Source organism: Phodopus roborovskii, unplaced genomic scaffold, assembly GCF_943737965.1.
Source record: "Phodopus roborovskii unplaced genomic scaffold, PHOROB, whole genome shotgun sequence".
In the NCBI taxonomy this organism is placed as follows: Eukaryota; Metazoa; Chordata; class Mammalia; order Rodentia; family Cricetidae; genus Phodopus; species Phodopus roborovskii.
The window spans coordinates 28,052,934-28,067,076 of record NW_026126541.1 but is presented as its reverse complement, the minus strand read 5'-3'; the positions used below and the strand labels follow the sequence as shown (position 1 = coordinate 28,067,076).

Below are 14,143 nucleotides of genomic sequence, written 5' to 3'. Positions count from 1 at the left end.
ATTTGGTTATGGAAAATGTGGAGCATCTTCAGTGTTCCTTACGTTGATGGCCACTGTGATCTTATGACTGTCAAAACTAAAGCATCTCTTGATATAAATATAATACAATATGGCCATATAATACATCTGGAGCCATTCAGAAATTGTTTCAAATCCCGTCTTTACCCCAAGCCAACATCCTTCTCACAATTTGTTCTGACATTCATCAGCAAATGAAACAGCAGATTTTGAAGTCAAGCATTCTAACACAGGTATGCTAACTTAGCACGTACACGCTGAGGAATTGCGGCAGGAAAACATGAAGACTTTGCCTTTTATAATGGAGCTATCATGGTTCTGTGAGAGCAGAAGACTTCCTACGTACAGTAAAAAGCACTGCGGCACTCGGAAGGTGGAGGCAGGGGAATCAGGAGTTCAAGGTCATCCCCAGCTACACAGCCAGCCTAGGGTGCCTGAGGCCTGACCAAAATCAAACAAACAAAACCAAAAACAAAACCCCACTCCTGTAATTAAACCTGAACCTTTGCTGAGATGTAGCATCTGCCGGTGGTGTGTGCCATGAAGGCATGTGAGGTACAAAGTGTACATGTGTGTCATGTGTAGAGGCCCAAGGCTGCAATGAAGTCAGATGAGGCAAGTTCTTCCAGAAATACCTCAGATTCACTGCTGTTTTATTTTAATTTTTGGTTGCCCCACATTCAGAAAAAAATTTTTTTTTACTGTTGCTTTTGGTGGGGGGGGGCAAATCTATGAAACCCCACAGTTTAAGATGCTGGGTACCAGGAGATGCCCTTCTCCTGGAGGGACTCTCCCCCTGAGCCTCTCACCTGTGGCACAGTTGCATCGCCTCTGCAGCCGCGGTTGCCTCATCCAGCAGGGAGGCGTTGGCCATGTCCAAACCTGTGATGTCAGAAACCATGGTCTGGTAGTTGAGTAAACTCTCCAACCTCCCCTGAGACACCTCTGGCTGATACGGGGTGTACTGGGTGACCCTGGGAAGGAAACAAAAGACCACGTCCAAACTGTGCCTCTCCTATCCAGAAAAGCCCATGAAATTCTTTTGTTTTCAAATGCAATGCCTAAATCTCCTGAGAATTATGTAACATGTCGATCAGTAAGATTCTGAATGTGATTGGACTTAAAATAGCTTAGAAAATCAATGAAGTACACTTCTGAGTGTGTCTGTGAAAGCTTCCAGAAAGGTTGACCTGATGTAGAAGACCCTGCCAGAAAGGTTGGCCTGAGGCAGAAGACCCTGCTGGAAAGGTTGGCCTGAGGTAGAAGACCCTGCCAGAATGTAGACAAAGTCTTACCTGGAAGTGGGCCGCACCATCCAAAAGGTTGGACGCCTATTGGATTGAAAGATGAGGCAGGGGCCTAGCTGCCAGGATACAAACTGCTCTGTTACCTCCCCAATGATGACAGACCAGCATCTGTGATGAACCCAGGCAGCTGCTAACTCAGCAGGTAAAGAAAGGTGTTTGCCACTAACCCTGACAACCTGAGTTTGGTCCTTGAGACCCAAATGGTAAGAGATAACTGACTTGGCAAGTAGCCCTACCTCCATGTGCACACCCTGGCACAAGTCCCCAGGGAGCACAGCTCCCACCCCCAACACATGAATGGATGAATGAATGGATGGATGGATGGATGGATGGATGAAACCCTGAGCCAAAAAGAATCATCTACCCCAACTTACTTTTGCAATAAAAAGCCAATTAATGGCATGTTTTCTTTGGGTTTTTATGGGGAAGAACAGAATTATCATAGACACAATATTATTCTTTGGGCAAAACCAATGCTTACTTTTCCTCTGCATGTTTTTTTTTTTTTTTTTTTTTGTTTTGTTTTGTTTTGTTTTGCCAGATTTGCCTACTTCATTTTACATGTCTGAATGCTTTGCCAGCACGTGTGCATGAACACTACATGTGTGCCTAGGGCCCATGGAGGTCAGAAGATGTTATCAAATCCCTTGGAACTGGAGTTACAGATAACTGTGAACCACCATTGGGTGCTGGCAACCAAATCTGAGTTCTCTGCAGGAGTGGTGCGTGCTCAACTACTGAGCCTCCTCTTTAGCCCCCTGACATTTTTGTCTTACTAGTTTTTAGACACATGATCTTGCTATGTAGCTCAGGCTATCCATCACTCACTCGGTAGATCAGGCTGGCCTTAAATGGGCCCTGGTTCTCCTTCCTCAGCGTCTCAAGTTCTAGGATTATAGGCATACACTACCAGGCCTAGCTGTCTGTATTATAGTTTGTTACATTACTATTTTAATTATCTTATCATACACATGCATTCCGTGTGTTGTGTGTGTGTGAGGATATCAGAGGTTAATGTTGGGTGTCCTCGGTTGCTGTGCAGGGTTATCTTTTGAGAGAGGAGCACTCAGCCATGCGGTCCAGGGATCCATTTACACTTCCTCTTCCTGTGCACAGGGATTGGTTGCTTTTACATGGGTGCCAGGGATCTGAACTCAGGTCATCAGCAAATGCTTGACAGAGCTATTTCCCCAGGGCATCTGCATGTCTTTTATGATAAGCTGGCTCTCAAACTCTATCCCTGCCTTCCTACCTGCTACCTCATACCTACTATGAGGGTCATGGACTCACCCTTTGAACTCTAAGCCCCCAAATAAACTCTTTCTTCTATAAGTTGCCTTGGTCAGGGTGTCTTATCCCAGCAATAAGACACCAAACCAAAAGGGTTTCAAGTAATCTATTTATGGCTTTGACTTTTGTATCCTTTTCTTTTTTATCCTGCCCTAGTAATTATATGCAGGCTTTGAAAGTATCATTATGTTGGCTTTATTTAACATGGTTTATCTTTAAGACAGTCTTAGCACATAGTACTACATCAGCACTTTGAAATAACTTTCTGAATCTCTTATGGTGCAACTGATGGTGTGTGTACTCAGAACACATTGTTACTTCTGTTAATTCCCTCAACAGCCTGGATTCACAATTGTAAAGGCAAATTCTAACTGTGTGGTGAACTGGAATGAATGATTCATGCAACACAATACATAGGGCAGGCAATTGAAAGGGAACATGAGAGAAAGGAGGTCACACAAAAGCCTAGACAATGGGGCAGTGGCGATCTCCAGCCAGACAAGACCATCACACACAGCTTGCTATTACGAAGACAGATGTGACACTGTCCCTGCCGTATGCTGAGACTGACTGCCCAACAGGACACTTTCATTGTGTTCAGAGCCATCATTTGAGATTGAGCCAGGTAGTCAGACATATAAACACCCAGAAGAATATGTGCATATACCGGCTGCCCCAACTGATGAAAAGGAAAGGCTGAATATATTTTCAGGAATAGAATATACTAGGAGAGAGAAATAATCCAAGAGAATTCAGCATGGCAATTAACACTGTAGAAAAAAGCGAGTAACAAGCCATGTGACTGTTGAAAGGGGAATGGTGAGGCAAATTAAACCACGTGCACGCAAGGCTTGTGGTCACTGAAAACGCTGCTATAAATATTCCTGACATGAGACGATGCTCATAATATATTAATTTTTAAAAGTAGAGTATTAACTCGAGCAAATAAAAGGAGTAAAGGACCCTAAAAAGCAAAATATGCCATATCTCATTTCTGCAAGTTTATAAAAGCAAGCAAATGAACCAAAAGGTAAGCAGTGATTTTCCTCTGGGTGATCTTTTTTCTTTCCCCCAACCTATCAGACCAACGACCTGAGCTTTTTATTGAACAAGAGAGGTTCGGTGAGAAAGGCCAAAGCCCATGTCATTTAAAGTAGGAAATGCTTCACCAATCTGTGTCATCTGTAGAGGGGCTGCGCCACTTTTCTCCGTGTAATTCCATTGTCGGTGTATGTGCCGCAGAGGCGAGCACTATGTGCCCACACTAAAACCATTGCTTAACTTATTATCGCATGTCCCAAATGTCAAAGACCTTCCCTGCAACTTAACCAACTTCTCTGTGTAGCAATTCTGGATTACCTTTTTTTTTGTGAACATGCTAAGCATGTTTATTGTAATGGGTTGCAGAAGCAAAAGCATCCCAAACCCCCCAAACTTCAAGGTAACTCAATCAACATTTAGGTGTCCTTTGTAGTTTTGTTCCACAATATTAACCATATTTACACTTGTAAGAAGCAGAGTTGTAGTCTGGGTGAGGTCCTGTTTGTTTGTTTTTTTTTTTTTTTTTTTTTTTTTCTTCAGTTAACATTATCCTATGAACAAGTTTTCTTTCTGTTTGTTTGCTTTTTGTTTTCATGTTTTCAGAAAGGGTCTCACTGTGTGGTTCTGGATGGCCTGGAACTGTCTACTGTGGACTAGGCTGGCCTCCAACTCAAGAGATTAAATTACCAGAGCTGAGATTAAAGACATACTCCACCATACCCAGCTACATCTAATTTTTTTTTTTTCTTCTTTTGCGTTGGGCTGTCCTGGAACTCACTCTGTAGATGCAGGCTGGCCTTGAATGCAACATCCATCTGCCTCTGCCTACAGAGTGCTGGGATTAAAGGAAGGCCTGAACCACCACCATTAAATCCAATTTTTTTTTAAAAGAGGCAAGACAGTTATTATCTGGAACAGATTTACAGGGGATAACAGGGATGGAAACATTGTCAAGATTAGCAGCTAACTACATGAGGCCTATACATAAAAACACATGAAAATTTCTAAGTTTAAAAAAAAAGCTATTAAAATGACAAAAATGTGTTTTGTTTGTTTTTTCTTTTGGTTTGGTTTTTTGAGACAGTATTTCTGTGTAGCTTTGGAACCTATCCTGGAACTTAAATTTATCTGTAGACCTGGCTGGCCTCGAACTCACAGACATCTGCCTGCCTCTGCCTCCTGGGTGCTGGGGTTAAAGGCGTGGGTAAAATATTCTTTTTGATTAAAAGCATGTGCAGTCCTAACCTACAGCTGTTGTACTTGAACAAAGGTAGGCAATAGTTGCTATTCCCATAACAAGTTCCAGACCAGCTAGAGCTAAATAATGAGATGCTGTAAAAACTAGGTGTGATGGCACATGCTGTAATAAATCACAGAACTTGGGAGGATGAGGCAAGAGGATTAAAAGTTGGAGGCTACCTCAAGTAGACAACAAGAGCCCTGCCTCAAAAGAGAGAAAGAAAAAAAAAAAAGGAAAAAAAAAATGAAACTCCCTTCTCACACACCTGAAGACAGAAACAGAGAGAGAGACTTAAAAAAAAAAAAAAAAAAAAAAAAAAAACAGCAGCAGTGCGTGAGATAACCATGTATAACTGCCCTTCCAGAGGATCTAACACCTGTGTTCTGTGTAGTACACATGCATACACTTATCACACAAACATACACAAAAAGATGAAAACAGTAGAATCTTAAATTGCACATTAATTTAAAAACAACAACAAAACAGGACTGGGTATGGTGGTGTATGCCTTTCCTCTCAGCTGGGGGTGGGGAGTGGCCCTCAGAGTCACCCTCTGCTACGTAGTGAGTTTGACTTTAGCCTGGAAGGCTTGAGATCCTATTTCCAAAAAGCCTAAAATAAAATCACACAAAATAATTTAGGTCCAAATAAAGACCATCCATCTTCCAATGGCATCCATCTTCCAATGGCATCATTCTATACCCGCCTAGCCCTTCTTCACTGCCCTACTAATCTGACAATGCTTCAACTATGAAATTGCCAAATATTTGAGATGCTAATGTGCATCTTTTGACTCCCCATTCAAGTATCTATGACAAGGCTGGCAAGATGACTTACTGGATAAGGGAACTTGCCATCAAGCCTAAAGACCTAAATTTGATCCCCAGAACCAACATGGCTGGCTGTCCTCTGAGCTCCCCGGTTACAGGCACATCCATACCCCCAAATCCAAATGCACACAGTGAACAAAACAAACAAAACCCAAATATCTCTGATGGCCTCTCACTGCCCACAGGAAAAAGCCATAGATGTTCATTTCTGAGATTGCGACGACTCCATGATCTCCGCCAGTGGGATTTAGTAATTTCCTTTTTCATGACCAACCTTCCAGTTGTTAACCCTTTTTATAATCCAAGGCTGAGTTAATGTAACCACCACTGCTTTGAAAGTCTCTTCTTTTACTTTTAAAATAGTTACAGGGTTTTGTTTTTTTATATGAGAGAAATATCACAGGCATAAATGTTTTTCTTAGCAATGGCCTGTGAAAGGAAGTAAAGAATAACCCGAATTTCAAGGTTAAAAAATGTTACCAAGCCAGCTATGATGGTGTTCATTTATTCCCAACACTCGGGAGAGAGAAGTGGGAGGATCTCTTGAGAGTTCCAGGCCAGCCCAGTCTACACAACAAATTCCAGGACAGCCAAGGTTACAGTGAGACCCTGTCTCAAAAAAAAAAAAAAAAAAAAAAAAAAAAAAAAAAAAGATCAAAGGACGCTAGGATGCTTGGAGAGACAATTTAACAGTTTAAGAGCACTCACCAAAAGGATCTTGTGCCCTCTTCTGGCTTCTGTGGGCACCAGACATGCACTGGGATCAGAAAGATGTTCAGGTAAGCACCCATACACAACTAACTTTGTTTTCTTTTTTATGTATTAAAAAATTTTTTTAAAAAGATGTCACCACAGATCTGCCATCATATATACAGGAAAGAAACATGAGCTTAAAAACAATTGTCTGAGCTGGCCGGTGTTGGCGCATGCCTTTAATCCCAGCACGCAGGAAACAGACAGGCAGATCTCCATGAGTTTGAGGCCAGCCTGGTCTGGTCTACAGAGTGAGTTCCTGGACAGGCTCCAAAAGCTACAGAAAAAGCTTGTCTTGAAAAACAAATAATAAAAACAAACAAAAACTTATCTGAGGAAGTATAAAAGGTGCTCAGCGGTCCCTCACAGTGGCATGTGTGAGGATATGTGTTCAATCTCAGGGACCAGGAAGAATTAAAAGAGGAAAAAAATGGGTATGTCTTCATTGACATCAATTCAAATGGTTTCTTCTAGATGCATTTTATATATGTATTTTAAAAGTATCTCCATATCTAAGAAGGCTTAGAACTCTGTTACTTGGTAATATACTGGACATGATATTGGCATTTATTCCAAAATAATCAGTTTTCTCTATCATTTTGGTAATGACTTTCTTTCAGAATTGGGAGAAGGTAGGGGGCTTTCAGGAGGGCTCATAAAACTCATAAAATCCCTCTGCCAAGATTATAAAAACCAGAAAGCCGCAAGGAAATGCAAATGTTGGTACTCATTGTTGATGTTATAGGCAGTTGAGACTTCGGAATAGTGGACAGCATCAGACAAACTAGACCCAGCGTACAGTTTCTTTTGAGAGCCCAATGTTTGTATTCTTGCGAGTCTATGTGACCCATTTATTTTCACCTCACGTCACCGGAATTTGTTGGCTCCATCGCTATGGAAACCATTCAGAAGTATAATGTGAAGTCTCCCACCCGTGTGCTCACAGCCCTGCCTATCAGCAGGGCAGGGTGCAGGGTCCCGCTAGGGTGCAGAGCAGCTTTTGGATAACGCAAAGCAGCAATATTTTAAAATGCGCCCAAAGCCAGAGATAGAAAAAACAGAATTGTCTCCCTCTCCAACTCTGGCTACCCCCACATTAATTAGCATACAGCCAGACAGAAATATAACAGATATTCTGTATGTCACTAACAGCAAAAGCCACAGGCCAGAGCTCAGGCAAACAACGCTGCGGCCCATTCATGGGCAGCAACAGGCTTTGATTTTTTTTTAAGGGGGAAGGGAGAAAGGCTACTTGCTTTTGAAATCCACCTTAGCGTTTACCACACAAACTTTCACCAGAGCTATGGTGAAAAACAAGGCCTTGGCAATGCAAACACACTAGCAAAGCGCTTTCATGCTCCTCAGAGAAACAAACGCGGGCTCTGTTCATGGGCCAGCTTTCCTGTCCTCTTATTAATAAGAAAATAGAGTATACTGTAGTGAGACTCTCCACACAGAATGGAGGGGAGCCATGAGGGTGACAACAGATGGGGTCCTGTAAAGACAAAACCAGCAGCATGGCTCAGAGGGATGACTAGCTTTCTGGACAAACGCCACGACCTGAGTTCCATCCCCAGATCCCATGGCAGAAGAGAAATGACTCCTGAGGTTATCTTCTGACACACAGAACTCCCCAGGGCAGGGATGAATTATCCGATTGGCAAGGTGAGATGGGAACAAGAAGGCAAGAGCAGACCAGGCCAGACACACGTTCACTTTCTCAAGTCAAGTGCCGCCAATAAAGCTGATGTTGCTGTTTTCTGACACTGTGTGAATTCATTTCTACTGGTTAGGGGAGAAGAGGAACATGAGCATTGTCCTTTGAAAAGCCTGGCAAAAGACAGAAGCCCAAGATTCCTTCCCAGGCTGCAATACCGAGTGACTGGCTAAGTTCAGAGATGCTCTAAAATGTCCCAGGGTGTCACCCAAGAGCTGATCAAAAGCAGCATAGATTCAGACTGTTGCAGAAGAGATCGTTGGCTCTGGACTTGAAAGGGAAAAGAATCTAGAGACAACACCCTGCAAGGAATTGCCCAGCTAGAGAAGGCAAGTGGATTCCTGAAGCTCAGGGAGCAGCAGGGGGCAGGCATTTGTGAGCGATTTCTGAGACACAGGGACCATGAGTCTAGTAGTCCTGTTCTCTAGTGAGGCGATACATTACCATCCAGAATTCTCCAGTAAGTTCCGCAAAATGGTCTGGGGCACCGAGCAGTTATAATAGCCCATGCCAATATACGATCTCCAGATCTGGTTTTTGCTTGCAATGGCATGCAGAGTTTCCAGGATTTCACTCTCACCTGATTGTGGGGGGAAAGAGACAGGTTACTAGAGAAAATGCCCCAACAGGGAGACCCACTTAGAGCTGAAAAGCCTTGGTGGCACTGGTCTTTAATCCCAGCACTCTGGAGGCAGAGATCTCTGAGTTCAAGGCCAGCCTGATCTACAGCGTGAGTTCCAGGACAGGCTCCAAAAGTACACAGGGCATCCCCCTCTTGAAAAACAAGCAAACAAACAAAAGAACAGCTACACAGAAATACCATCATTAACTGTATATGGAAAGCTGTTGGGAGGATCCCCCCCAAGGACACTTGGCTTCTCAACCTTAGTCCATCATTTTTCACCTGTGTATATATGCATGTTTGTATGTCTGCAGGTGTGTAGGCGCAGATGCTTACCAGTGTGAACGGAAGCCAGAGGTGATGTTTTCCTTGATCATCCTCCAGCTTACTTTTGAGACAATGTCTCTTGCTGAACCCAGAGCTCACAGAATCAGCTAGACTTCCTGGCCAGCAAGCCCCAGGGATCTGTTTGTCCCCGCCTCCACAGCATTGTGTCATGCTTAGCCTTTATATGGGTGCTGGGGACCATCCATGCTTCTGTGGCAAGCACTTTACCCACTGAGCCGGTCCCAGACCCAGGATTCTTCTTAACTCTTCTTTCTGTTCTCTCTCTTTTTCTATCTTTTTTCTCTTTCTCGTTCTTCATTCAGTTCTTTCTCTCTGAGACATCTCACTAAGTAGTCTTCACTGACTTGGAACTATGTAGGCCATCCACCCACCACCCTGGTGCTGGGATTAAAGGTATGGACCATCACCCACAGCATCTTTATTCAACTCATTTGTTTGTTTTGTTTCTCAAGACAGGGTCTCCCTGCATAGCTCTGGCTGTCAAAGAATTCACTCTGTAGACCAGGCTGGCCTCGAACTCACAGAGACCCAACTACCTCTGCCTCCCGAGTCCTAAGTTTAAAGATGCGTGCCACCACCATCCAGCTTTATTCAAGTCTTTAACAGTTGCCTAATTCCATGTTTCTTCTGTCTCTTTTTAATTTCTGCTCTAATTCCTCTAAATAAAAAGTGTCTTCTCACAGTAATGTTATATTTCTTCTGTTATAAAATGTTACCATTTTATTATATTTGTGTGTGTGTGTGTGTGTGTGTGTGTATGCATGTAAGCATGTATGCATATACGTATAAAGGTACCCTCAGAAGCGGAAGAAGCTGTTTTGACCCCCTGGATCTGGAGCTGCAGGCCGTTGTGAGCTGCCCATTGTGGGTGCAGGGAGCCATACTTCAGGTCCTCTGCAGCAATAGTCAGGGCTCCTAAATACTGAGTCACATTTCTTGCTCCTTCTTCCCCTCCCCCACTTCTTCCTTTCAGTTGTCTTATAGTCTTTGGAAGCAGGCAAGGTCATAGCCTTATATAATACATGGCTTAAATTTTGTTTATAATTGTTCTACTGAACTGAACATTTCCTTCTGTCATTTGAAATGCTATTAAAAACAACAACAACAACAAAACCTAGTTATTACCCCAAAACATAAAATAACAATCATAATGAAGAACTCACATGAACTCTCAACTGGTGTTCCCATAGAGGGACCTAGTTAGCAAGGGATTATAAAATTCTTGAATGCAGGAAATCCAATCACTTCCCAAACAATCTTCTTAGGGGCAGAGTGATTGATTCAAAAGCCCAGTGGGAGAGGAGATTAATTAGCAGTGCCTGGCAGGCCAGCCCTGCTTCAATTAAGGTCCTGTGCAAGATGGACAGGTCCCACATTGTGCCGTCTGGACAAAGGTCCGGCTCTCAAATGAGAGCAGTCGGAAAGGATTTGCTGGCCAAATCAGGAGTTTATCCCTTAGATGCTACAGAGTGTTTCCTATTGGGAGAATATGACTGTATTATAGGAAGATCATTCTATATAAGGTATGGAGCACCCACAGGGAGAAGATTATGGACACCAGGAAACAAGGGTAGAAGTTAGCTCCACAGTTCAGGAGGGAGATGGATGAGAGGAGTATTGTCAACAATACACTGGAACCATAATCTTGGTATCTTTGAATGTAACCTTGCTTGGAAAGTGAGACTTCACAGACATAATCAAATTAAAACAAGGTCTTACTGGATCAGGATCATCTTCCATCCAATAACTGAACACATACAAGAACACAGCAATTGGGGCACATTTGACATTCACTCAAGAAGAATAGCCATGTTACATAGCACTATGGTCATTCATCGACAAGCCAAGGAATTCCAGCAATGACTAGAAGCTAAAGAGGAATGGAAGAGATCCTTCCTCAGGGAGCCCACATGGAACCAACCTGCCAACACCTTGCATTTGAACTCAGTCTAAGAGAGAACAAATTCCTTTTAGTTGAGCCATCCAGATTGCTGAGGGACATTTCAGCAACCTTAGCAGAACAATAAAGACATCTATCTGATCAGGTTTTCTAGAGAGGTTGTGGAATAGATGGGCCCTTCTGAACACTTAAACCACAACCTCAGGCCAGAGTGGTCTCCAGGTCCTCCCCAAACAAAAAAATTCCATACATTATGAAGTCTCTACCACCCAATGTAACCAGCCCAGACAGTTTGTTTAAAAGATGTTTATCTACTGGTACTATCTATGGTTGGGACTATGTTTCTGGCTGTATTAAAAGCTAAAAGCCAGGCAACACACACTTGGGGAGGCCAAGGCAAGAGGATCAGACTTTGAAGCCAACCTAAGTGGCACAGGGGGACACTGTTATCAAAAGAAAACTGAAACCAAGAAAAATAAAGTAATGCAGAGGCTCAGTAGTTTCCCAGAGCAGCTCAAGGAGACTTGGGCAAATGCCCTAGTCCGTTACTCAGCCCAAAGGCCCGTCCTGAGTTCAGCATAGGAGCATATACCTTTAATCTTAACACTCTGGAGGCAGAGGCAGGGGCCTCTGAGTTTGAGGCCAGCCTGGTCTACATAACAAATTCTAGGATAACCAAGGCTACATAGGAGACCCTGTCCCAAGACAAATACACAAACACAAAGATCTACTCTGGGCATTGCTCTTTCATCCTCACAGTCTAATGCTGGGGAGGCAGGGGAATCTTGGAATCATGGCCCACAAATAGCTGAGCTGGGTGGGATAAGCAGTTCAGTTCTAGCTGGCTCCATGCCTGGCAAGAATAGTGTAATGTTATTGATTTGGTTAGAAGATTGACAATGTGGCTCAGTGGGTAAACATGCTTCTCACACAAGCCTGAAGACCTGAGTTTGACCCCAAGAACCCACAGTAAAAAGATGGAACTGATGTGTGGAAAGTGTCCTTTGACCATCACGTATGTGCCATGTATGGCATGCATGTGCACCTTCACTAACATACAAATGCTGGCCAAGTGACTCCTCTTGTTTTTTATTTTTTATTTTTTCCTGTGATTAATAAATTTTTGACAAAACCATCAAAGAACTGGGGAAACCCCCACATTTTAGTTTTCTCTGTTGAGTCTTGAAGAGACTAGAGCGGAAATAACTACAACAAATAATGTTCCAAATTTGACAAGTGTGGTTTCAACTTCAGGAAAACCTCTAGGTTTTGGCATTTACTCAGACTGCCAATACAATTCATTCAATGCAGAGGACTGCTTACTATGCAGGAAAGGGGTGATCTGTGGAAACACATGAGCCTCACAAATAGGAAAATGGTTACCGTGCCAAGAGCCACAATTATCGATCTAACTTTCTCATTAAGTCAAATTATCTGAAAAAAAAAAATGCGCTCTGTGTGTGTGTGTGTGTGTGTGTGTGCCACAACTCATGTGTGGAGGTTTAAGGACATCTTCAAGGACACAGCCCTCCCTTTCTACCTTTACATGGCTTCTTGGGAGCAAACCTAGGTCTCCAGGCTTACATGGCAATTACCCTTACTCATTAAGCCATCCTGCTGCCCCTCAAAACATGTGCTTTTAAAACTCAGATTCAAACATTCAGAAGCAGGTCAGAAGCCGGACAGGAGCTTCAGAGCTCAATGCTAGAATCCAAGAAGACTGCTGAACTACAATCAACCCATCGAACTCCTCCCCGGAACAGTAGACACGGTTGGTCACTGCAAGTCATAGTTAGTCTGTTTTCTTCAACAGAAAGGTACTGCCCTTCCTGGAAGAAGTTCCACTCTGCTGTTTGGATTTCTGCCATCAGACCAGCAGTGATTTTCTCTTTATTCGTTCATTTTCATAAGGTTTCATTTTCTAATCCTATGATGACAGCTCTGCTTTGTGTGTGTGTGTGTGTGTGTGTGTGTGTGTGTGTGTGTGTGTGTGCGCGCGCGCTCATTCCCAATGATATGGAAGACAGTTTCTGCTATAGATCTGCAATGGAGGACCCTCCCAAGGATCAGTTAAGATAGGTGGGCCACCTTCCCCAAGAACTGTCTAGGAACCCTGGAGGAAGATATCATCTATCATCCTACTCCCTATAAGAAGCCCAACAAGACCCTAACTCTCAAGACCAATTAAGACTAAATCTGGTGACAATCTTACAGGGATTTACAGGGATAAGTGCTAGGACTGGCTTTTCACTTGACCGAGGAACTAAGATGGTACCTGACACTTAAAAGGGGGCAGAAACCTGAATGTGAAGAAACTCAAAGTGTTTGTAGGAATTTTGATTTATTTTTGTTTTTTCAGGGCAGGGTCTCTCTGTAGATTTGGAGCCTGTTCTGGGACTCGCTCTGTAGACCAGGCTGGCCTCAAACTCAGAGATCTGCCTGTCTCTGCCTCTGGGATTAAAGATGTGGGCCACCACCATCTGGTTTGTGTGATTTTTAAATGGGCAATTCAGCATAAATGAGGAACAAACTAATTCCACTCAGAAGCATAAAAATGCTTTCCAAGATGGATATGGTGGTGCACATCTTTAATCCCAGCATTGGGGAGGTAGAGGCAGGCAGATCTCTGTAAGTTCAAGGGCAGCTTAGTCTGCAAAGCAAGTCCCAGGCCAGCAAGGGCTATATAGTGAGATGATCATAAAACAAACACACACTGTAGAAAATCTCAAGTGGGAAAGCATGACCATTACCTAGGGAGATGCTGACATTTCTGGAAACCCTGGGCTCTTAACTAGGAACAGTGAAGGAGTCCCAATCAAGCCTTTAATATTTCATGATGTGTTGGGGAACACTGAACTCTGGTTGACAGAGTCCAATTCTCATCTCTCTTCCTTCTGTATCCTTACACCTACCTGCAGGAAAAGCCAAACATACCAAGTTCATGTTGGTTCTGTTTCTACCTAGCTAGGGTCAACGGGAATTCTTTCTTCCCTATGGCAACTTAGGGTAGCCTGATCTTTACACACTCTTTTATTTTCTGTTGAAAACAAAGGGAGTTATGCCCTATCCATCAAGAT

The 14,143-nt window shown here is 43.2% G+C and overlaps 1 protein-coding gene across 1 annotated transcript in view; it reads right to left on the bottom strand.

The window, feature by feature from the left end:
• Positions 1 to 14,143, bottom strand: part of Gldc (glycine decarboxylase) — a 76,401-nt gene that overhangs the window by 49,690 nt on the left and 12,568 nt on the right. Inside the window, exons 3-4 of the mRNA XM_051199812.1 lie at positions 8,641 to 8,776; positions 828 to 992 (exon numbers count right to left, since the gene is read on the bottom strand). Of these exons, the coding sequence (XP_051055769.1) occupies positions 828 to 992; positions 8,641 to 8,776 (301 nt within the window). The remainder of the gene's footprint in view (positions 1 to 827; positions 993 to 8,640; positions 8,777 to 14,143) is intronic.